General features: G+C 45.1%; 1 protein-coding gene across 1 annotated transcript in view; it reads left to right on the top strand.

The window, feature by feature from the left end:
• The window catches only part of LOC147328577 (sodium/potassium/calcium exchanger 3-like), a 62041-nt gene extending 41174 nt beyond the window's left edge, over positions 1-20867 (top strand). The window contains exons 4-18 of the mRNA XM_086297071.1: positions 2551-2627; positions 7443-7517; positions 8162-8246; positions 9111-9214; positions 10398-10472; positions 13754-13779; positions 13879-13932; positions 14008-14138; positions 15843-16003; positions 16391-16655; positions 16740-16906; positions 17492-17606; positions 17716-17828; positions 18038-18103; positions 18610-20867. Of these exons, the coding sequence (XP_086153197.1) occupies positions 2551-2627; positions 7443-7517; positions 8162-8246; positions 9111-9214; positions 10398-10472; positions 13754-13779; positions 13879-13932; positions 14008-14138; positions 15843-16003; positions 16391-16655; positions 16740-16906; positions 17492-17606; positions 17716-17828; positions 18038-18103; positions 18610-18762 (1667 nt within the window). The 3' untranslated portion in view covers positions 18763-20867. The remainder of the gene's footprint in view (positions 1-2550; positions 2628-7442; positions 7518-8161; positions 8247-9110; positions 9215-10397; positions 10473-13753; positions 13780-13878; positions 13933-14007; positions 14139-15842; positions 16004-16390; positions 16656-16739; positions 16907-17491; positions 17607-17715; positions 17829-18037; positions 18104-18609) is intronic.
• Positions 20868-25753: the final 4886 nt, after the last annotated feature.

The raw sequence follows: 25753 nt of genomic DNA, 5'->3' as shown, positions 1-25753 counted from the left end.
GAGGATTCGCGGCCCGGCTCAGCTCCTCCCCCTTCCCGGAGAAAACGGCGTTCACGCCACCGGCACCCACCGCCACAGCCAGACCCCGAGACTTCTGAGTTGCCAGCTGTGGTGAGTGGAAGGGACAAACAGGAGTTTCCTGACTCTGGGACTGTTCATTCAGGGGCTGTGTTTTGTGTGGCGGATGTCAACGCGAGCTGCTTATCGCCTGTGCAGCTACCAGCAGCCCAGTTAGCTCCCCCGCAGCTACTCCCAGCTCAGTCAGCTCCCCCGCAGCTACTCCCGGCTCAGTGAGCTCCCCCGCAGCTACTCCCGGCTCAGTGAGCTCCCCCGCAGCCCCCCTCGGTTCAGTTAGCTCCCTCGCAGCCCCCCTCGGTTCAGTTAGCTCCCTCGCAGCCCCCCTCGGCTCAGTCTCCAGTGTCCCCGGTGCCGCCAGTAGCGCAGGCCCCAGTAGCTCCAGTAGCCCAGTCCCCGATAGCAGTACGGTCCGCTGGTCAGCTTAACATTCCGCCAGGGGTCCCAAATCTCTCTGGCTCTGCATCAGCTCCTGCTGGGAGCTCGGATGAGCTCATCCAGGACTCCGCGGCTCCCACGCCGCCATCTACCTCGTCAGCTGGGGGGCCCGAGGAGCCCGTTCAGCCTCCCGTCTCCGCTGGAGGGTCCGAGGGGCCCGTTCAGCCTCCCGTCTCCGCTGGAGGGTCCGAGGGGCCCGTTCAGCCTCCCGTCTCCGCTGGAGGGCCCGAGGAGCCCGTCCGGCCTCACGCCTCGTCTGCTGGAGGGCCCGAGGAGCCCGTCCAGCACCATGCCACATCAGCTGGAGGGCCCGAGGAGCCCATCCAGCCACCTTCTGCTACGCCTGGTCCAGCCTCTGCTTCTGCTACGCCTGGTCCAGCTTTGGCTTCTGCTCCTCCCGGTCCAGCTCCGGCCTGTGCCTCGTCTGCTGCAGCTCCGGCCTGTGCCTCGTCTGGCCCAGCCTCAGAGCCTTCGTCCTCGTCTGGCCCAGCCTCAGAGCCTTCGTCCTCGTCTGGCCCAGCCTCAGAGCCTTCAGCCTGTGCTTCGTCTGGTCCAGCCTCAGAGTCTTCAGCCTGTGCTTCGTCTGGTCCTGTGCCCACCGGGCCATGGCCAGCACGCCTGACACTGGAGAGCCGCCGCTGCCTTCCGCGCCGCCGGCCTCCTGAACTGCTCCGTCGTCTCCCTCGCCGCCGCCGCTGCCTTCCGCGCGGCCGGCCTCCTGAACTGCTCCGTCGTCTCCCTCGCCGCCGCCGCTGCCTTCCGCGCGGCCGGCCTCCTGAACTGCTCCGTCGTCTCCCTCGCCGCCGCCGCTGCCTTCCGCGCGGCCGGCCTCCTGAACTGCTCCGTCGTCTCCCTCGCCGCCGCCGCTGCCTTCCGCGCGGCCGGCCTCCTGAACTGCTCCGTCGTCTCCTTCGTCGCCGCCATTGCCTTCCGCACGGCCGGCCTACGGACCCGCTCTGTCACCTGTGCCACCCGCCTGGTCGGCCCCCCGACCGTGTGACCCGTGAACTCTTGTGCCTGTGGGCTCTGGGTCGGCCCCCTGAACTTTATTTGGACTATGGTCATGTGCTCCTGTGTTTTCTGTTGTTTGTTTTGTTTCCCGTTCTGGTCCCTCCGTCCTGGTCCCCCGCCTCCCGCCCTGGGTGGGTTGTTTTCTGTTTTTGTTTTGTTTTTCGGGTTTGGGCTGTCGGGAGCCAGCCCTTTAGGGGGGGGTGATGTCATGGTCCTGGGCCATGTGGGCCCAGTATTCTTAGTTCCTTGTATTTTTGTATTTCGTTCCTTATTTAGGCCATGTTTTCTGAGTTGCCCTGTTGTGTTGTTCCCTAAGTGTTTTCCCTTCATGGCTTTTACCCCCTGTGTGCCCCTCTGTGTATCTGTGAGCCCTCGTCTCTCCTTATGTTTTATTCCATGTTTCCCCTGCCCATTATGTCTAAGTTCTCCCCGTGCTCTCTCTCCCCCCTGTGTGCCCTCTATGTATTTATGAGCCCTCGTCTCCCTTTGTGGTTGTTTCATGTTTCCCCAGCCCGTTATGTCTGTGTTTCCCCGTGCTCTCTCTCCTCCTGTCTGAACCTCGGTGCCTGTACATGTCATGTTCAGTTCACCCCGCCCTGTCTCATTATGATTATCAGTGTCACCTGTGTTCCCCGTGTGTGCCCACTTTCCTCGTTTACCCTCTGTGTATTTCTGTCTGAGTCTCCCTCTGTTCGGCGTCGCGTTCTCCCTCATGCTGTGTGTGATTCCCCCGTGTTTCCTGGTGAGCTTTATGTTAGTTTTTCCCAGTTTAGTTTTGTATCTCCTATTATCTTTTGTCAGCAATAAAGCTGCTTTTTGAGTTCATCCCCGTGTGTGTGAGTTTTGCATTTTGGGTCCTCCTCCTGCCTGCCACACAGCCGAGCCATGACAAAGTAACTCTCTGGAAGGGACCGAGTTTAAGCTTCTGCAGAGCATTGGAAACGTGTTCTGTGCAGCATCCTCTGATAAAACCCACTGAGCGTTACTGTATGAAGTGTCCTGATCCTGGCTTTCTGTCTCTTGCAGCTCTGCACGAGTTCCCTACGGACCTGTTCACGAACAAAGAGAGGACAGAAGGAGCCGTGGCCTTGCATGTCCTGTGTGTAAGTTTGCCTTCACCAACACAGCTCTGCATCCGTTCCCCTGTATCCACGTTTGAGATTTTACTTACTCATCCAAAAATTCCCAGATGGTTTGTGCATCCAAAGCCTTCATTTTCATGAACACATGGAAACAAAATGCACATTGTTTTAGAAGACCTGCCGCCCATCACAGCCCAGTGGGTTAAATAATGGCGATGCTGAAAACCCACTGAAAGGACGGCTCTACCATTTGTCTAACCGATACTGCCTGAAAATGCTGAGGTTTAAAAAAAATTCAAGCTAAAAAGAAGAAAAACACCCATTTACATCTAAATTTGATTGAAAATATAAAGAACATCTCTCCTTTGTGCTAACCACTGGTGTAACTTTGCCATGCTAATAAACTAACTCAGGGTTAGTTCAAAGTCAATCTCATATCAGCTGATGGCTTCTACACATCTGACTGCAAACTCTCATATAAGGCCCACAGTTTAAGCTGCTTTAGCCTGCTCACAGTTGCAGATGCACCTTTGCAAGCTGATTTGCAACCATCTCTGTCCCCGGTTCTCCTCCCAGAAAAGAGCCATGCCACCAAATATAAATCAAAGCAATTGGAAATATCTTTGGTGTTTGGATTACAGTATTCCAGACTGAGCTGCAGCTCAGTGCCAGCCGAGTCTTTTCCCATCCGGCAATTCAACAAACACACAGCCTTTGCAGTGGGACCCAGCAGAGGTCACCATGCGAGGCCCAAACTATGATGGGGCCTTTCTTTCATCGCTGTGGCGTGAGCGACAAAGCATGCAGAATGTTTGAGCACGCGATGATCCATGTTGCATTGTGCTGATGGTCTCTGAGGGGTTTCATCATAATGGAAGCTCCTGCAGCATCTCCGCAGGACTAAACAATGAAGCGTTTGCCGTGTCTCACTTTGCAGCCACCCTCTGAGCTGCTGCAGAACCTTTACTGGGATGCTTGGGTGTTTAGAAATCAGTGCAAAATAGCAGGTGAATATAAGCTCCATCTATTTTTTTTAACCTTTAAAATAATGTTCAGTGTCCTTTCATAGCTGATGTCATTGTGCTTTTTTCTGTGTACAGCGGGAGGACAATCGTGCCCTGCAGCTGAGAATAAAACGCTGCTGTAACAGGCTGCCTTTAAAACAAAATAAGAAATGTTCAGACTGTGATTGTGTGTGTCTGAAGTATGACATGCAATTTATGCATTTGACTTACCCAAAGTGGGTTTCCAGGAAGTTTTCGGATGGATTACTTTGCCGAGCCTGGGAATAGTAAATAGTCCTAACTCAAGGTGAGTTTACGAGGTTTTTCCAGACTTGATCTCAACTTGGCCTTTCACCAAGCCTTGGATATCCTCTCAACATCCTACAGGAACCCGTCGAGCACTTAAACCCAGAAGTTTATTTGGATCTAGAAGAGTCTGTGAGCTGAGTATACAAAGATGCTCTTGTTTCCATTTGCAACGTATTTGTAAAGACACGTGACAAAAAGTCCACATTTGCCCTGTTTGGCATTGACAACGAGTCCTTCAAAAAACAATTAGAGGCAAAAGTTTAGCTCTCCAAAGCTGGGCAGTCTCTTCTAATGTTGGCCTTAAACCAAGTGAGTCAGTTTTACAACCACAAATCCACGTCTCTCATTTGGTCACAAAACTCAGTCCAAGCTGTTTGCTTTTTTTTTTTTTTCTTGGTTCAGTCTTTGACTTTATTATTATTAGTCTTTGAATTCATTACGTTCTGTTGAAAAAAGCAGCAGATCAACTCGAAACTTAAAATCAATATATTAGAAAATGACTTTTATGAAAGGAATCACAGCTAGAAGATGAGCCTGATGCCAAATTCTAGGTAAAAGGAGACCTTTTAACTTGTTCTGAGGAGTCACCGGTCACATGGGAATAAGACTCTTCAAAGTTTACCCAAAACGCATTTGTTGAGCTTTCTCCATTGAATGATCAGAGATCCAAGATGCCAGTGCTTGTTTCTGTTTCTCCACATCACGGGCATGAAAATGGCGCAGTTTATAGAGGTTATAGAGAAAAAGATTTGTCTCTAGATTGTTACACTTAGACTGGGTGTAAAATAGACGTGGTTACAGTTTCGAAAAAGATTAAATATGTTTTTCAGCCCAGAAATTACAAGCTACACATGGATCTCTCCTGAAGTCACGAGTGATCATAGATGCTGGACAAACAAACTCAAAGGCCTTAAACTCGCCTTAGTCGTTGGCTGTGATTCACTTTGATATTTTCTTCAGTAGAAACTTTAAAAGCTCGGATTTTCCTGTGCTTGTGACTTTGTGAAACGCCCTGCGATCTCCTTCATTAACCATTTACCTGTTTAAAAATATGAAATATTGAGCATGAAGCTCAAATTGTGACATTTTGGAAAACATGCAGCTGCTCCTCTGTGCAGATACTCTCTGCACCGTGCTTGTAAATGCTGAAGTAAAATTTTATTCCAGGCCATCCTGCGACTCAGGTTGACCACAGAGGGATGCAAATTTAAACACTGCTGTCTTTTCCCTCACATTTCCGTGTGATGCAGCCATAAGTGAAGCTGAACTGGGAAAGCTATAATTGACCATGAGTATTTGTGGTTTTTAAAAATGGAAGCATGCTTTGTTCATGCTTCAGTTTAAATTTGTTTTTGTTTTTTTAATCGCAGTATCTTGCTCCCAACTTCTCTCCCAGCAGCTGTGCTGCTGACTCACTCTCCAGTCCCGCACAGCTCGTTAGCGCTGGGATCATCACTTCTCCGAAAAAACACAAACACAAGCTCGGACTGAAGGACTTCCTCGACTCAATTCACACGTGCACACATAGAAACAAGTGTGCAGTCAGCATACGTCTCTGTGGCTGAAGACGCTTTCTCCCACCCTCTACCTCAGCTCTAAATCTGTGTTAAACCCAGTTAGCAGGATTACATGTGACCTCTGACCTTTTGCTTTTGGCACTCAAACACATAACGTGCTCGCTCTCACCTGCTGTCAGAATCAGGAAGTTGAGTTTGTGGTTGCTCGGTGAAATGTGACTGATCTCCGGGCACGAAGAGCGTGATCACTCCCGCGTCGGTCTAACTGTAAAGGTTTTGTTATTGCAGTGTGTGAGAGCGTTTCTCCTTTGTTCACACATTAGCAGTCACTCTGTCATCACTAGTGCTTTTGATCATCGCCACCTGTCTTTGATCTCCACCCCGTCTCCATTTCTTTGTGTTGGATCTATTATGTGATGCCAGAGAAGTTGATGTAACATCTAATATGACAGTTTTCAGTGTCACAGGCTGCCTTTTAATCCAGATCACTGATGTAACGTATGCTGCACGTGATCAACAAGAATTCATGTTCAGAGTTTTGGGTTTATTCTTTTTAAGATGATGTGTTCTGTGTGTTTGTAATGGAATTTTTATGTTTAGGGTTTAATTTAACGTTTTTCAGCTTTTTTTGTCAAATATTTTTTCTGTGTTATTCAAACATGTTTTCATGTGTAAAGCTGGCAGTATTCAGTATTCGGTCTATTATGTACATTTCTTCTTATGGTGACTCTTCTTAAGGTATTTTTAATCTATTTGCAGATGATGAACTCGTATTTTATTGTTGCAATAATCTGAAACTTATTGTGGATACAGGTTTGATTTATTTTTATTAACTATTATTCATTATAAGCTGAGTTCTATTTTCAGTTCAATTCAGTTTTATTTATACAGCGCCAAATCACAACAACAGTCGCCTCAAGTGTCTTTATATTGTACAGTAGATCGTACAATAATAGATACAGAGAAAAACCCAACAATCATATGACCCCCTGTGATCAAGCACTTTGGCGACAGTGGGAAGGAAAAACTCCCTTTTAACAGGAAGAAACCTCCAGCAGAACCAGGCTCAGGGAGGGGCGGGGCCATCTGCTGTGATTGGTTGGCTATCCAGTCCATCTGCATAATACTTAAGTTCCCTTTGTAGATTTACTATGTTATAGAAATAGATTATATATTATGCAGATTACTACTCACTGATTAAATCCATATGTTTGCACTTTAGTCTCTTTTGCAGTGACTAAGATATTGCTGGTACCATAAAGGAGAGACAAATAAATTATAGTTGAAAAGAGCAGAATAACCATAAAAATCTTTTTAAAAAAACAATTAAAAAAATAACTTCTGATTTCCTCTTGGTTTTAGAATTAGGCTGAATTTAAGCATGTCTATAAATAACTATATTAGCTTTGGCTGACTACTATTGTTGAATAATGGGGGTTTCTCATAGCTGTTCATAGAGTGCACAGTGCATGTACGCAGTAAGAAAAATGTCTAACGGCCCAGTCTTTGCCCCCAGAGTCAAGCTGTTTGCATGTAATGTCTGCTCAGCTACACAGTAAAAGCTTAGAAGGAATCACAAATCCAGCGTCTTTACTAAGCATCAAACAGCTCGGTTACATTTACAAGGTCAGAGGTCATGTTTTGGTTGCAAACTTCCAGACCTGGAATTTTTTTTTTATGCCAGCATGCTTCAGGAGAGAAAACTAACTTCCCTGTTTTAAAAAGTTAAGCGTGTGGGCCTGCTGTATGTGTTTCCTGAATGTTTAATGTCCAATCTGTTAATGGACTCCACTGAATTGTCATGGGCCGAGATCTGTGACTTATTTTTAGGGTAATTTACATATAAATTTAAGCAGAAAGGTATTCTTTCTTGTACCATTCTGGAATTTGTTTGATGCAGAATAACAACATCTCTTGTTGCTGTCCAGTTTAAATAGATCAAATCACATAAAGCACAGTGTTTCTCCTTCACTGTAATGTTTAAGGCTCTTTCTGTCTCTTCACAGACCATATACATGTTTTGCGCTCTGGCCGTCGTCTGCGATGACTACTTCGTCCCCTCCCTGGAGAAGTTATGTGAGGTATTAATCAAGATTTTCAAAATATAGTCACTCAGCTGGGGAACTTATGTTGAAGAGTCAAGAAATTTAAAGAGTTACAGTTTCAGATGAACCACAGATACTGATATTCAGAGCTGGATGTTTATTGCTGGCGTATTTGCTTTGACAAACACATTTGAACTCTATTTCATTTTTATTAAGTGCTTTTCCCATCTCCCAGAAAAAGGAACTCATCAGCACTGATACTGTCTTTGTCCTCGCAGAAGAAAGAAAGAAAGTTGTTTATGCCAGTTTTTATCCTGATAAGGAGTTTTCTTTCTCTGTTTTAAGACTTTAATGTACTTCGCCAGCATAAAAATAGCAGAATATCCGACTCACTCTTTGAATATGAATCGTCATGTTTGCCAAACAGGAATATTTTTCTGTTTTTTAGACTCTTTTTTTGTAAAAACATGTTTTCTTTTGCCAGTAGCAGAGACCCTTTTTTCTGTATTTGATTGAGAAATAAACAACCAGACTCTGTGTATTTACTCATTAGCCCAAATTAGTTACATTTATTTATTCTCCCAAAATTTTTCTAAAATCCTTCAGTCTTGTCTGGATTTTGAAACTGCACCTTTTTCCCTGTTGAAATTTTCTTAATCTTCCGATCTGTTCCTTCTCAGCGTCTCAATCTCAGCGAGGACGTCGCAGGTGCAACCTTTATGGCCGCTGGCAGCTCGGCTCCGGAGCTCTTCACATCCATCATAGGTACAACATTTCTACGCCCATCCCTCCATCAGTCTACATCCTCTGCTCTAACTCTGACAGCTGGAGCTGCAGTGCTGCTTTAGGCAGGCAGCAGCCATGGCTTTGAATGCTTTTATCCCAAGACACATGCAGTGAACATGGCTTTAAATATTCAGAATCACTTAATGGCAAATACAGTGTTACTGGTGGGTGAAGGGTACTGTTAAATTTAGCTGCAATAAGTTATAAATATGTTATAAATATGTAAATGTGCCAAATGTGTTTAACATGCTTTATTTTGTTTAAGTTCAAGGTGACATATTCAGCTCATTTCCAGCTTTATAGTTTTACTCTAAGACTCTACTAGAGTAGCTTTGCTTGATTCACAGTTTGAAATAATCCTTATTTATCTGTTATTGGGCCTTGGTGCAGTGTTCAGGTTAACCTTAGCTCCTCTGTTTTAAACCTGCTTTCTTCTAAATGGCTGACATCCCCTCTCTGTACAGATACAAATAGATAGAGCAGGAAAAACGTATGAATCCGAGTGTTTGTAGCACTGTGAAGCTTTGGCTTTTGGCTCAAAAGAATTAGAATTTGAAATGTATCACCGTCAGAGAGTAAGGGAAAGTATAACAGGTCCACAGTGATGCTTTCTCTCTATCGTTAACATAAAGTGCAGCGCTGGGACACGCACCCCTCTGCTGGCACGTGTGTTTGAGTCAAGTACTTTGACAGTTGTGTGACATCTGTTTGTCACCACTGCAGATGCTACGTGTGCTCTGCTCTCGGTGGACCTCATCGTGTGTGTGTGTGTGTGTGTGTGTGTGTGTGTGTGTGTGTGTGTGTGTGTGTGTGTGTGCGCGTGTTGGCTCACTCTCCCTGCAGGAGTTTTTATCACCCGTGGCGACGTCGGCGTCGGGACCATCGTGGGCTCAGCCGTCTTCAACATCCTCTGCATCATCGGCGTGTGTGGCTTCTTCGCCGGCCAGGTATGATGTCATAGCAGCGTTACACTGGCTGAGCTCGCTGCTGACCCGGTGGCATTTTCACAGCGCGCAACCGGCGGCCTAATGTCACCTTTAAATACCGAGCAACCACAGAGTGGTAGAGGGTGAATTCATGTTTATGCGAGGAGTGCACGCTGTTCGTTTGCGCTTTAATGTCACAGATGTTAGCTGTGGCACGCTTAGCGGGGAGTTCATTTTTATACATATTCTGCATCATTTCAAAGTAAATATTAAAACGCTGTAATGTCAGGAGATAAACATGATGAAAACGAACAAATCAGGAATCACGCTTGTGTTTTATATTTGATTCTTTTCTGGAGCTTTTGTATTTTTGTTTGTTTCTTTTAATTCCCCGCCTTGCTCAGACACATTTAAAACATCATGTCAGTGTGATTACAAGAGGCTGTTTGTATCTTTTTTCTACTTTACCTCACTGGTTTTGTGTATTTTACATGAGATACAGAGATAGCATCACGTAGAGCAGCCTCTCTCTGATGCTATCTGACATGCCTGGGACATGGAAATGAGCAAAGTACAAGGATAAACTCTCTGCTCTGAAAAATATATGTGCTGGACTCCAAACAGTGATGCAATCCCAGATTGTGGATTATGTAATCATACTTGGATAATGAGGGGGAAAGACAGGCACTGGGATGGAGCTCGGAGGGGGCTCGGAGGGGGCAGTGAAATCATCTTCGGTTCCACCCAGTGCACCTCGCCGCTGCTTACCTTTAGCTAGATGTTTGTAGCAGGTTCCTTCTACAAAGTCAAACCCAGTAAAAGCAAACATTTTGTTGGGATCCAACTTTACGATTCCACAGCTGGGAGTGGCACATTCAAGATGTGACCCCCTGACCCTCCACTTATATATACAGTGAGCGCTGTGTGGGAGCGTGTTACAGGGTTAGTCACGGCATCGTGGGCCCCTGCGTTATATCTGATTACATAAAGTCGGTAAACACAGCGGCTCTTTTTCTATGTAGGATGCTAACCTGCAATTGCCTTTTTCAGTGGCTGTGATTCAAAAGGTTAACTTAAGACCTCCTGTGTTTACATCAGTATGGTAATGATGTCAGAAGGCTGAGTGTTTCTGTACGAGAGCAGAAACTGATGCGGGATACTTTCAGTGTGCTTATCTCTCAGTTTTCCTTTTTTCCCCTCACAGGCGGTGAAGCTGTCTCACTGGGCTCTACTCCGAGATTCGATTTATTACACGTTTTCTGTCACTGCCCTCATTGCGGTAAGAGCTTATACTGCAGAGTCACGTGTAGATGCACAGTTCACATGATCAAGTGTGGAGTAAGTGCAGGAAGAGGCACTCATGCAGTCACTTACTGAGCCAATTTACAGGGCAGGTCATAGTTAGCAGCTTTACAGTCACTACACGTTTGCACTTTCTACCTCAGCAGTGTAGCTTTAAGTGTAGGTTTCTCTCCCACAATGCAATGCACAAAGGCAATGGAGTGGTAGGATGTATGCTTACTCAAGTACTGCATAGTTTCAAGTCAACTTTTGTGCAACTTTTTGTGGGGAAATATTGATCTTTTGACTCCATTGCATCTATTTGTTACTTTAAAGATTATAAAAAACAATATTAGTTATTCGAAGTATGATGATATGTTGAAAACTAAATTAGCCTTACCTCAATGAACTACAGCAATGAAATAACACTTGCATGTTAATGTGGGAAACCAGTGGCTGACTTATGTTTCCTGTACAGTAGAATAAACTGGAGTGTCTCTCACGTTTAAAGGGAATGGGCCTCTTTGTTTCTTCCTGTCCAACATGTTTATATTAGCTAATCTGAACAATTTGCTTTTTAGATATTTTTATTTCTAACGAAAAAATAAACTGAGCAAAGAAACCAAAACAGGAGGAAAGTAGATGGGTGTCCTCAGGTGGGACGGTTTTCTTTTTAAAACAAAAAACAAGGCTTGGTCTGCAGTAACCGAGGAGGCGAATGTTGTTTCACCTGAGACACAGAATGTGGATCAAAGAAAAAGAAAGAAAAGGTGCGACATGAGTGTTTCTGTCCAACAAGGAGCACCAACACAAAAAAGATGTTTAAACACCGCTGAGCTCTCAGACCAGGGCGAGAAACTCACAGCAGACATTGCATTTTTTAAGCTAATCTGTGATTACTATTACAATTACCTATGTTACCGAATTAATGTTGTTATACAGTTTTACTTTGCCATCTTTGAGTAGCATAGACGGTGCTGTTGGAGGCAGTTTCTCCAGGACTGATGTGGCTTCAGAGGCCATGCATCTAAAATGCATTTAGGCCACGTGATGTCTTAAGAGACCATAACTCTCCTACGACAGCTTTTCAGACCTGATGCAAATAAACCTTTATTAATCTAAGCAGACGGAGGAGGGCATGATTGCTAATGAAATCAAGCTTACAGCCCGTAGAGGCTCCTTTGGGATTTTTGTAGGGATTTAAATGATCTCATCAATATGCAAACAAACAAAAAATCTGTAAATAATGACAAAAAATAAAAAAAAAACAATTAATAGTAAGAAGAAGACCAATGATAAGATAAGATAAGATAACCTTTATTCGTCCCACACGTGGGAAATTTGTTTTGTCACAGCAGGAAGTGGACAGTGCAAAAGTTATGAGGCAAAAATTAGAATACAATAAGAATAAATACAGTACACAACTGTACAGAATAGAATAAAATACTATATACAGTAGAATACAATAAAATAAATATACAATAAGATAAAAATAGAATACGAATGCTATATACAACTGAGTAAAAATACAACGATGACAGAAAGGATTATTGCACTTAGTATTATTGCACATGTGTGGATGTGTGTGTTTGTTCAGTTAAAGTCTTTATTATGGAGTCTGACAGCAGTGGGGAGGAAAGACCTGCGAAATCTCTCCGTCCCACACCGTGGGTGCCGCAGTCTCCCACTGAAGGAGCTGCTCAGTGCTGTCACAGTCTGCTGCATGGGGTGGGAGATGTTGTCCATCAGGGATGACAGCTTAGCCGCCGTTCTCCTGTCACTCACCACCTCCACTGGGTCCAGAGGGCATCCTAGAACAGAGCTGGCCCTTCGGATCACCCTGTTCAGTCTCTTCCTGTCCCCAGCAGAGATGCTGCCGCCCCAGCAGACCACGCCATAAAAGATAGCAGAAGCCACAACAGAGTCATAGAAGGTCTTCAGGAGTGGGCCCTCCACTCCAAACGACCTGAGTCTCCGCAGCAGGTACAGCCTGCTCTGCCCTTTCCTGTAGAGGGCGTCTGAGTTATGAGTCCAGTCCAGTCTATTGTTCAGATGAACACCAAGGTACCTGTAGCTGTCCACAGCCTCAATGTCCATACCCTGGATGTTCAGTGGTTGCAGTGGAGAATGCTTGTGCCTGCGGAAGTCTACCACCAGCTCCTTGGTTTTACTGGCGTTGATCTGGAGGTAGTTCAGCTGGCACCAGTCCACAAAGTCTTGGGTCAGTCCTCTGTACTCCTTGTCGTCCCCATCAGTGATGAGGCCGACTATTGCAGAGTCATCAGAGAACTTCTAGAGATCGCAGTATTTCGTTTAAACATGTTTGCATGTGTTCTGTTTGCATGAAATAATCATTATGCACACTTTACAAACAGCTTTGTGTGTCGACGCTGTGAAAGAGTCTTACTGGATGATATTCGTGACTACAGATTAGTTATTAAAAAGCTATTGATATTAAATTATACATTGGATTAGCCGATGGTTTCCAGCAACTGTGACTCTCCCGAAGGACTCTTTACCTGCATGCAACCAAAGCCTGCTCAGTGATTGGCCAATAAACAGAAACCAGAGAGACTGTGATGTCACACATCATGTCCCTTAAATGCAGGTTTGTATATTCATTTACAAATAACTGAACTGAGCTGTTCTGCACAGATGCAGAACCTTGCATAAAAAGCATGAAAACAAAATTCATATTTTTTAGTTATCGGTGCAGAAATGGTTTAACAACTGATATGTAACTAACATCAGTTACATAAAACTGTAACTGAGTAGCTGAAGCTGTAGAATAATAACGCCCTGCTCCACATCCTCATATTAATGATCCAATAACTTATTATTATACTTTTAAATAGTTATAATTTTATATTTACAGGACATCTTTATAAAACTTCATAAAATCAGTCTAAGGGTTGTACATATTAAATGTTTACTGTTAATAAACCAGAGTACAGCTACTGCAAAGAACTTTTTTTCAGTGCTTTTCTATCCTTCATAAATTTTAGCCCCGTGGTGTATGATATTTCAACTTTTTACATAACTTTTAAATGTATTATATTTGTATTTGCCAGTGTCATATTCCATTTGTTTCTTTTGGCATTGTTTACTATTTTGGCTGTAACACAACAATCTTTAATTTGGACCCTTTTGTAGATTTGAGCTCTTAGCTGGGTCTGCCCCCTAGCGGCAGAGATGCTGAACTGCAGGATTTAATTAAACTCCCACGTACTTCCTCCACCTAATGACCCCCTTGTGTCCTCTTTGTCTTTGCATCTTTAGTTCATCTACGATGAGCAGGTGTGCTGGTGCGTATTGACATTTACCATAAAACTCTAAATATATATGACTGAGCTTTTGAAATGGAAAGAGTGACTGTGAAACCTTTTGCTTGTGTTTGTGTGCAGGTGGGAATCTCTTGTCCTGATCCTGATGTATGCGGTCTACATCCTCATCATGAAGTGAGTGTCAGCTTCAGAGAGTTAAACAGCTGGTTGCAGTGATTTACTGAGTCTGTCATCGTTTGTTACTGCCAGGTTCAACGGCCGGGCCCATCGCTACTTCGACCGTCGAAAGAAAGGCTCGGTGAATCTGGCCAATGGGCTCACGGGAAGCACTGATCTGGAGGACGTCACGTGTGACGCCACTGCAGTCCTGCTTAAAAAAGGTATCAGAGCCTCTTCTGCTTGTCCTCTAAAGTGTCTCAGTGGGTTGCAGTTGTTCATCTCTGCACACTGAAATTTGCATAAATATAAAAGCCGCAGGAGCACTTTCCTTCTATTTTGATTCTGCTCTGTGTTAAGCAGGCAAAGGGTGAGGACAGTACCAAAGGACTACTTGTGCAGACTCTAAGATTTTGTATTCGGTGATTATGACCCTCTGTTTGAACACCGAGCTTCTTTCCATCCAGGAAACAAGCCAGCGTAAAGACGTTTGCAGAGAAGTTTGAATAAACTGGTAAACTGAATTCATTTACCTTCTCCAACCAAATAAGCAACCCAGTAGCCTTCCCGGCGTGTCTCTTTAAGAGCTTGAGAGTTGCTTTGGATGCTAGGAATGTCAAAGAGTCAGCCGTTTTGTTTGCCGTCTGCAGCTTTCTCTCTGCCCTCAAAAATAAGTTACAGCTTGAGAACAACAGAAGAGAGGACTGCAAGATGCTGGCACAGCCTGCTCTGTCAGCTCGTTTTGCACCTGATACTCTGAATGCTGCCCCAGTGAGAAACAGTCGCCCTCCTCACTTGTTACTGGGCAAAACTGTTTCAAGGAAATGCTCACAAAATGTCTTCCTGGACAGTAATTTTCCCCCTTTTCCCACCCAATGAGCATGATTTTATATCGGCATGATTTTATAATAGCTATTGATTCATATTCATGTGCAGAACCTGCATTTTTTCCAGGTTAGGTTGGACCTGATCTGATCTTTGGTTTTGCGTTTATCTCGAGGCTCCTTAAGGATTTTGATGCCGTTCTCGTGGACGTATCTCTGCAGCTTTGCAATGACGTCAGGGACAGTGCCCTCGACAAACTGGTGGTGTTCCAACAGTAGAGGGATCACACTCCTCAGCTGTAGACATAGACCTGGCATAGACTTTCAGGGCACTGGTGAGGGAAGTCGAATCCTGCATTCAGAAGAAACAATGCTGTTTTCATCCTGGTGATGGAGTCGACCAGCTCTTTATTCTCTTGGAGATATTTGAGGGTGTGTGGGAGTTTCACCAACCAGCCTACATGTGCTTTATGGACTTGGAAAAGGAATTTGACCACCATACTTCCCAACATTCAGCCCCTGTACAAGAGAGCTTAATCTGCATTAGCAGCAATAAGTCAGGCTTGTTCCTGCCCTTTGTCCAAGATTCTCTTCATAACTTTTAAGACTTTTATGGGTTTGGTGGTCTCAGAATGTCATCTCTACTTTTTTGCCAATGATGTACTTCCCTTGGCTTTATTGAACTATGCCCCCTGGGCGAGGTGTTCCAGTCATTATAAACCATGAGGAAGCATTGGTGGAGACCATGGGGAGATTATGTTTCTCAGTTTAGGAATGTCTCATTATCTCCTAGAAGACTTGGAAAAGGGGGCTGCAGAGAGGGATGTCTGGGCATTTCTGCTTGGATGGTTGACCTGGACTTGGATAAGCCAGAGAAAATCAGTGGATGGAGAGATATAATTAATTAATGAATTAATTTTTGGGGGGTTGGGTTGAGGCAATGATGCAACTTGCTGTCTGTGCAGATATGACTCCAGGCTTGTACTTCACTGTGCCTCCATACTGTGTGTTTTACAAACAACAGCTAAGATTTTCCAATCCAGCGAGATTTTATATTTAATGTTTTATCGGCTCAAACGTATTTTTCTGTTTTTTATTTTTTAGCGAACTTCCACTGCACGCCGTCTGTGCTGATGGTGGATGAGTTGCTGTCTGCCTACCCCCACCAGCTGTCTTTCTCTGAGGCCGGCATGAGGATCATGATCACCAGTCATTTCTCCCCGAGAACCCGGCTCACCATGGCCTCTCGGATGCTGATCAATGAGGTACTTACACACTGAACTATTCTTGGATGTGTGGTTTCAGATGCTCCTCACATACTTAGGAGAAATATAAATTTGTCAACTAAAGTTAGCCTGAAAAATTGCCCAAATCCAGAGTCTTAGCATAAATACAAACCAAATAATTGGGTCTGGGTTTAGCAGAAGATGAAATAAGACGTGGAATGAATGCTAATTGTCTTTTGGATATCTCAGACACCTGTCTGCTGCAGACTGAAGTTTCAGCTTAAATCCAAAGGAAACAACCACAGTTGGAAAGAATATTTATTTCTACCTCAGAGAAATATTTTCCTGTTTTGTATTTTATGCATAATTACAAAATAATTCACGAGAGCAATGCAAAGTGTCCAAATGATTGTTTTAATGTTCCAGAGACAAAGACTGATCAACACCACAGAGACTCGAGTCAATCGCATCACGAATGGTGACTCTGAGTCTGCAGCCAGGGCGCAAGGGAGGCGGGGCCTAGAGAATGGGATGGGCGGAGTCGAGCAGGGTGTGAACGGGAGGTGCAGACTTCAGCGGCTGGAGAATGAGACGGAGAATGAAAATGAGGACAACGAGAACAATGAGAATGACGAGGAAGGAGAGGAAGAGGATGACAAAGAGGGCCCCCTGGTGCCCTTTAAAGTTCCAGGTACATGAGACGATCTGGCTCTCAGCAAATGTTCATTTTAGCATCGTGTAACGTTAAACCCTGACTACATCTTATTCATTCCAGCGGGTGTGTGTAACAAGCTCAAGTGGCTGATCATGTGGCCGTTGTCCCTGCTTCTGTTCTTCACGGTGCCCAACTGTGGCAAGCGCCGCTGGGAGAGGTGGTTCATGGTCTCCTTCTTCACAGCCACCATCTGGATCGCCGGCCTCTCGTACATCATGGTGTGGATGGTGAGTCCAGTCAGGCTCGCTCAACCACCTCCTGATCCTTTCCCTCTAAACATGGAGACAGTTTCTTTCAAGACTATTAAAACTGTGTTTTTAGAAACGTCTAAATGATTTCATCCTTTTGACTTATGTAATGCTGCAGTCACACTAGAGAAAACACTGGTTGGGAGACGGCAACACGGCCAAAATTGTTTCAGCCATCTGCAGTTAACTTTCAGCCTCATTGCCTTGGAGATGGAGACAATCTGTCCACGGTTTGGAACTGAATGGGGTCAAGTCGCTAATTGCATTCAATCTGTTTGTGATAAACATCACAAATGTGTTTTCATCTATATACATAAAAGTTCACATTAATATTTACATTCACAGTCCAGCCAGAACCTCGTAGATTTGATACAAAAATGTCTATAAATAGTGAGTCGTTTCTAACACTGACACACAGCTGTCATTATGGAAAACACACACATCCTTCGATTAAGTGCAGAAACAGAGGGAAACTCTCAGAATTGATTCATTTATCTTACCGCCCTGCGTAAGGAGGAATTCCCAGAGAGTCTGTCTCTTGAGACGATGTCTGTCTGTTCTCAGGTGACTGTGATTGGCTTTACTCTCGGCATCCCTGACGTCATCATGGGCATCACCTTCCTCGCAGCGGGCACCAGCGTCCCAGACTGCATGGCTAGTGTCATAGTGGCGCGGCAAGGTACGTTCACATAAGAAGTCCAGCGTCGCACAGCAGAGTTTTGCTTGTCGTAATCGCTTTGTCTCCCGACTGAACACAGACTTTGACAGTGTTTCTCTCCTCACCTCAGGTCTGGGAGACATGGCCATCTCCAACTCCATAGGCAGTAATGTGTTTGACATCCTGGTGGGTCTGGGTCTGCCCTGGGCGCTGCAAACGCTCTGCATCGAGACGGGCTCCATCGTGAGTGTTCCCTGCTCCGCTGGAGGAGCGTCTGCTGGAGCAGAAATGAGTTCATAAACAATGAGACTTTGTTTGTCACCAAACTGCATCACCGTGAACTGAGACGGTGTTATTTGTCTCATTACACTTTAGAATAAAACAAAAAAACTGCATTTTAAAGTCATTGGTGAAAATGATGTGAAAATGCGCCTCTTTCTCTGTTTCTTCAGATCGAACTTAACAGCAGAGGACTCATATACTCCGTGGCACTCCTACTGGCCTCAGTATTCTTCACAGTAAGTCACAGATTTCTGCAGCTAACATTTTTGAATGCACAGACTTGTGGAGCAATGATATGAAGGCGTCCCTCACAGCTTTAACTTATGTTTCCCTGCCCTGGGGTAAAGACAGCGCACGGCTGACATGAGGTTTAAACAAGTTGCACACACTCCTATGTCAACCACAGGTTTGAAATTAGTATATTTAGACAAGAGGAAGAGCAAGTTCACTTGCAGCCACATAAAACACCTAGTTTGACGTATCGACAAACGCGGGAATTTCAGAAAACTGAATGAAGGCTGTCAGATGTATATAAGTATGCAAAGAAGTGCAAATACCTAAAACTGAAACATGACCTGAAGTAAACAGCTGGACTTGAGCTGGACCGACTGTTCCTGGGAGGTCCGGACAAACCAATAAAGGCTTTGCATTGTAGCTCTTTTAAGTCAGGAATTGTTTCATAGTTGCATCCACTCTTCTTATCTTTGTGCGGTGTGTCTCTAATCGTGTCTTCTTCGTTCAGGTCCTCGGCGTCCATTTGAACAAGTGGACTCTGGACTGGCGACTGGGCTTGGCCTGCCTCATCTTGTACGCCATCTTTCTGTCCTTCTCCGTCCTCATCGAGTTCAACGTTTTCACTTTCGTCAACCTCCCCATGTGCAGAGACATCCACTGACCCTCCCGCCTTCTCCTCTTCTTCTTCTTCTTCTTCTTCTTCTTCTTCTTCTACTAATTCTTCCTCTGGCTGATGGGGGAACCTCACCTGGCTTCCAGTTTCATGGCACCTCCAAACAAAGTCCTACCTATTACTTAATAGAAAAATAGAGTTCTGTATGATTTATATTTGGTGCAATACACACGAGTGGCGGACAGAAGGACGTCGGATGTTTTGGGGTTATTTTCTGGAGGTGCGAAGAGAAAGTGCCAGCGGCGGGATTGCTGCCAATCATGTATAATGAACCAAAACGTTGGCTGGAGTGAACTTAACTGTATTAACGCCGACAATTAGGCTACTGTTGGTGAACAAGCTGCTACTGTAACTGACTGACTGAGACGAGAAAAGAGAGAAGTCAGCGATTTTTAGCTGGATTGTTTGTTACTCTTTCTACAAGTTTGGATATAAAGCACACGATTAAGTAATTTTTAAGCAAAAACTGGCTTTCTGTGTATATATTAGAAGTACTTCTATCAGCTTTTGTGTGGAATCCTCTTATGCACAACTGGATCGGTCTTGCAAAGCCGAAATATTCTGTGTTTTCCTTTAGGCTCAAAATGCTTCAACATGTCTCCTTCCAGCCCACACAGCATGCTGTAACAGCCACAGCTCTAGCTTTGCACTGTCACAGAGATATTTATCACGTAAAGTCTGCTCTTGGCTGTTTTGTTTTGTTTGTCGTACCTGAGTAGATGTGGGCTTTAAATTTTCCCACACAATGAAAGGGATCTACCTGGAACTGACATCCAGCACCGTCACTTTATGGATTAGAGATTTATTTCTTTTAATATTCTATTGCAAAGCGTCTGCAGGTAAACATGTAACTACTGAAGTTAAACTTCCCTGTAGGCGGTAGACGTCTCGTACTTTATTGAAAAGTTAGCTTTTAGTCTCAGTCGAGTGTAACGTTATTTCTTAAAGCCAAAAGTATTTTTAGATTAGCCGAACTTGTAGATTTGGACTTAAGAGTCGAATGCACAGCGTGTTTGTGTGTGTGTGTGCGTGAGTGAGCGCGTGCCACAATCTGGAGCAGATGCAAAGCATGCCGAGGATGTAACTGGGAAGACGTAATCGTGATTTATTTATGAATTAATTTATTCGAAGATCACGTCTGACCTCCAGTTTCAGCCTTTTGGATCGTGTACAGTGATTTCAGTGGAAGCTGTGTACAATGTACTGTACCTAATATATAATCTAAGTACTGGAAACTGACTTGATGTTGTTTATATTTAAGAATAGAACTTTATAATTTATAAGTTTTGTATAGTTTGGAAATGTTGCATTTATATTAGTTTAAACACAGTGGATTTGGAGACAAAGGATGGAAATGTCAGCCTTTACAAACCTCTCACATGTTCTGATATGTCGCCCTCACGTGTTAAATTAGGGATGAGATGCAGATGTAACGGATTTCTTTTCAGGAAAAACACCAGACTTTGAACTTTCACAACAGTGCTTCAATTACTGTGCCGTCTCTTGTATTTGAGGCTCGTGGCTGTTCTTCTCTGCGTATTTGAGCACCACTGTTAGAACATTATGGTCACATTGTTTCAGCATGTGTTCAAAGAAAATGTGGACTTTTTATTTCAGTTCTTGAATCTGATCAATTCAAAGCGTCCTGCAGTCACAGGATGGCGCTGTAGAGCTGCGCTATGCCTTCAGCGAGGCTGCGCTTTGGGTGTGTGGGGGGATATTTTCAGGTAGGCTACGTAGTGACATATACTGTTCGGTTTTGCATGCCTCTTTCATAGTTCTGATTATTTTGTGTGTAATTTTAATGCAACATCTTAAAGGCACTGTCTTGATTATGCTGTACATATCAGGAGGAATATGCTATCATAAACGCAGGTGTTGGAATAACTTCTGATGAGCAGTTATATTTGAGATATATACAGTATTTAGGATGTAGGCCTACAGCACTTAGTTTCAGCTAATTCTTGTCATTTTATGCTCATGTCTGTTAACTTGTTTGTAAATCCTCATTTTTGTTGATGAGGAGCTCTGGGCAGGGACAGATGGACACCTTCACCTTGTTCCCAGTGATCTTCTTGCAATAAATTGATTTACATACACATAATGTTTTCAGATGCATTTATGAGTCATCGTGGAGTCATCTTTAAACAGGAATCCAATGGAAAACTACACACAGCCTTACTGCTTCGGGAAACGAGAGGGTAGAATTGAGGTGTGTATTAACACAATGCCTCAAGCTTTGATCGAACATGACGACCAATTCATCCCAAAGTCAGGCCGTGCAATGCTCAAAGGAACTGCAAAAATTCAAGTGCTACATCTCAGGCTCTACAGGCCTCGGTTAGCATGTTAAGCATTAAAGTAATCAGAAAAAGACTGAACAAGCATCGGCTGTTTGTAAGCGTTGCAGGAAAAAACCTCTCTAAAAAGAAGATGGCAGTACGGCCACAGTTCTGTAACAACGTCCTTCTGACAGACGTTTGGCTGTAATGCAAAGCATCACATCTGGGGAACTCCAAACACAGCATATCAGCACCTACACCTCATACCAACGGTCAACGTGACGGTGGAGGGGGGATGTTTCAGGTTTGTTTTGCTGCCACACGACCTGTTGTTGACCGTGAACTCTTCTGTATGCCAAAGTATTCTAGAGTCTGATCGACGGCTGAAGCTCAGCTCAGCTTGTTACTTGAAAGAGGACAGTGATCCCAAGCATAGCAGCAAATCTCCAACAGACGTGCTGAAAAAGAATCAAAGTGTTGCAACGGCCCAGTCAAAGTCCAGACATCAACCCGACTGAAATGCTGTGGCGGGACCTCAAGAGAGCCGTGCATAAATGAATGCAAACAAACTGTCCCCCGCCTGTCCCGTTTGGTTCTTTTGCCATCAGAATTATTGTCTAAAGGCCAAGAAAGATGCCCAATGGATTTACTTTACCAAGTGGACCATCCCGGCCTTGTCGTATTGATCCATTTGATTGACCTTTGTTTTTATTGTTTATTTAATTTTATTTTCAGATGTTACATAAGGGACAATATAATAAACAACATCATCGCGATGATCTATGTGAATATAACAGTAAATACTAAATATTAAACGTTATTGTGCAGCATGTAGGATCGACAGCGCACAGTGTGCTTTGAGGTAGGAGCCAAAAAAGTTTGTGTCTGTGAGCACCCGTGTGTACACCTGTGAATGTGAGCGCGCTTGTATTCAAAAGGTTCCTTCATGTCATGATCTGCTAGAGGGTGTGGGGAGCCACAGCCCCGTCCTCCAGGGCATGAAGCAGGCATGGAGGAGATCCAGGCTCCAGACATCCAGAGACTCTCAGAGCACAAGAGACCAGGGAAGACCAACGGAGGGGCAGCCGTACCACTCTGCCGGAAAGAGCTGAGGAGAGTCCCAGATGAGGGGTCACCCAGCAGCCGCGGAGCAGAGGCCAGACGGGGTTGCAGTGACGTGCCCGTGAGCTCCGCCGGCAGCCAGCTGTGCCAGAGTGGACCGAGCCCCAGGCCGAGAGGCCGAGGGCACCCCACCCCCTGAAGGGGCCCAACTGAGCCACAGGCGCCAGGCCCCGACAAGCAGCCACCGGGAGTGAGCCGGTGCATATCTGAGCGCATAGCTCCGGACACCAAGAACCACCAATTCATCGATGTCTGAGGGCATCAGCCACTGGCAGTCAGAGTGGTGGGGGGAGATAGGCCTCCATACCTTGGAGGGCCTGAGATGTCCCAAGTGAGGTGGCGTCTGATACCCGACCTGACATATAAACACAGACAAATGGCCACACACAGATACGAATATCCAGACAAGCAGACCACTCCCAACTCAGTGCAGGGAGGCCCCACATTCCAGACCCCAGTCGGATGGCCAACTCCTCCTCCCAGCCCCCCCGCCCCAACGGGCAACAGAGAACAGGGGTGTGTGAAGACTCCAAGCCTCCCTCCGCCCGCTCATATGTCAACACGTAGTGTTGATGCATGTGTGTTCTAAGGTGCATTTAAAAGGAGGGAGGGCATGGAGCTACCTGCCAGAGAGCAGCAGGTAAGCGCATAGCCCCTCCTGCTAGCCCTCAATGTATACATGTATTTAAAATTGAGAGGTGGGCAACGACGCCAGAGGTGAGGTTTTATTCCCTGATGGTCTTCTGGATGCTGTGTGGCATGCCCACCCCCAAGGTCCTATATGTATGTGTTATGAGAGTGTGAGTAATGTGAATGTTTAAGTTGTGGGATAAAATTGAGGCACAGGTGGCCAGAAGGGGACAGGGGGGGAGATGCCTCCCCTGCACACCTGCACCCCAAGGCCCTGCATGTGTGGGTGATTGTGGTGGAGCGGGAAGAGGAAGGCAGCTGGAGATGGGGAGGGAAGGAAGGGAGGGGCAAGAGGCCCCTCTCTGGGGCCAGCTCCCCCACTGACCCCAGTAGGCACCCCCACACTCTGGGCAAAGGGGCCCAGGCCCATCCGGACCGGGGCCCACAGAGACCGAGGCAGCCCACCGTTTGGTTTTTTACACACTGTTTCTGCATTTGGTTTAGCTTTTGGTAAATAAAGAAGGACGTGATGTAATGTGACATTTTGAATGTATGTATATGTCCTGATATAAAAGATGTATTTTTACCATGACTGTAGATGGTGCCTGGCTTTTAGGAGAGACTGAGAAGGTACAGACTCAGTTTTCTTCCCTGAAGAAAGCAGAAGACTTACTTGGAAAAATTCTCAAGTATTACTCATTGATGACTGCTTCAGACAGGGGCAGTTTTTTTTATGATGAATGGCCATGAGTTACATGAGTTTGATGGTAAATGGATTGGTACTTGTACAGCACTTTTAAGAACTCAAAATGATTTTTACTACAAGCCTCATTTAACAAATTGCACAAGTGTTTTTTCTATGAGTAAGCACTTTGAACATTCGCACACACTCACACAGTGTCGGGGGCGATTCAGTGCAGCGGCTTCCTCCGATTTATTTCAACACACAAACTGGAGGAGACGGGAATCAAACCACCGACCCACTCTACATCCTGAGCCACAGGCGTTTCGTTTTTCAGTTCATAAAAGGGAAAAACCAAAGCAGTTCACTCCACCTTGAATTAAACAGAAGTTCCTGAGAAATTCACCAACATGCATGTGTTTAACATTTATCTGATTAGCTTTATCATCCAGTGCGACTCAGAGAGTGGGATGATATGGGAGTTACTGAATCGAGGCTTCATGTTGGGAAAGATTCCGACAAACGTGACGTTTGCTTTGAGAGTGTTGATGGAGAAATACGGAGCAGGTCAGAAGGAGCCTCGCTGTGTCTTTGTGGAAGTAGATGATAGGATGCTGAGACAGGAAGTGTGATACTGCATGAGGAAGTCAGCAGTGGCAAAGAAGTATATGAGGGTGATGCCGGACATGTATGAGGGCAGCAAGACAGCGGTGAGGTGTGCAGTGGAGTGACAGATGGGTTGAAGGTGGGGGTGGGACTGCATCAGGGATCGCCCATTCTTGTTTGCAGTGATGATGAACAGGCTGACAGATGAGGTCAGGCAGGAGTCTCTGTGGACTCTGATGTTCACAGATGTGGTCTGTAGAGAGAGTAGGAAGCAGGTGAAGGAGACCCTGGAGAGGTGGAGGTATGCTCTGCAGAGAAGAGGAATGAAAGTCAGTAGAGGCAAGACAGAATTCATGTGTGTGAATGAGAGGAAGACAGTGAAGATGCAAGGAGCACTGAAGAGGATAAGATAAGATAAGATAAGATAAGATAAGATAAGATGACCTTTATTAGTCCCACAGGTGGGAAATTTGTTTTGTTACAGCAAAAGTGCAAAGTTATGTAGCAGAAATTAGAAAACACTGGAATGCAATAAAATACAATACAATACAATAAAATACTATATACAATAGAATAAAATACAAATACAAATACTATATACAACTGAGTAGGAAAATACAAAAATACAACTTTGTCAGAAGAATTGCACATATAGCAGTCTTATTGCACATGTGTGGGTTTGTGTGTTTGATCAGCTGCAAAAGTCTTTATTGTGGAGTCTGACAGCAGTGGGGAGGAAAGACCTGCGAAATCTCTCCGTCCCACACCGTGGGTGCTGCAGTCTCCCACTGAAGGAGCTGCTCAGTGCTGTCACAGTCTCCTGCATGGGGTGGGAGATGTTGTCCAACAGGGATGACAGCTTAGCCGCCATTCTCCTGTCACTCACCACCTCCACTGGGTCCAGAGGGCATCCCAGAACAGAGCTGGCCCTTCGGATCAGCCTGTTCAGTCTCTTCCTGTCCCCAGCAGAGATGCTGCCGCCCCAGATGAGTTTAAAGACCAGCCAAAGCAGTGCACAAGAGAGGTGAAGAAGAGTGCAGGCAGAGTGGAGTGGGTGAAGATAAGTGATTTTAGACAGAAGGATAGCAGTAAGAGTGAAAGCAAAGGTTACAAGATGGGAGTGGGACCTGCTGTGATGTATGATTTGTAGACAGTGGTACTGATGAAAAACAAGAGGCCTAGTTGAAGATGTTCAGGTTTCACTGGGAGTGAGCAGGATGGACAGAATTAGAAGTACATCAGAGGGACACGACCAGCTGTGGGGTTTGGAGACAAACAGAGACAAAGCTGAAATGATTTGGACATGTGCAGAGGAGGGACAGTGGACATACTGGTCAAGAAGTGGAGCAGCACATGCAGAGGGTTGGTGTGGCGATGATGACGATCCAAACCAGTGCTGCAGGGAGAGAAAACAAACAGACAGGCCATCACTTCTCAGAAATCATTTTGTGTCTGTTCAACTGTTTGAATCCTCACTTTTACTTCAGCAGACTGTTAAATAAAAAAAACTTAAAGACGTAACTTAAAGACAGTGCGAGATGTGACGCAATGAATTCCTCAACGTTTAAAGGAAACTCAAGGTAAAATCATGTCTCAGCCAATCAGAAGGAAGCATCGTATTACCGCCCTCCTCCTCTCCCCCCCGTTCCTCCCCCCT

Source organism: Aulonocara sp. 'chitande type north' Nkhata Bay, linkage group LG6, assembly GCF_057382095.1.
Source record: "Aulonocara sp. 'chitande type north' Nkhata Bay isolate Kocher_YH1m ecotype deep benthic linkage group LG6, A_spYH_male_GT1.1, whole genome shotgun sequence".
Taxonomy (NCBI): domain Eukaryota; kingdom Metazoa; phylum Chordata; class Actinopteri; order Cichliformes; family Cichlidae; genus Aulonocara; species Aulonocara sp. 'chitande type north' Nkhata Bay.
This window is presented reverse-complemented; position numbering and strand designations above follow the sequence as displayed.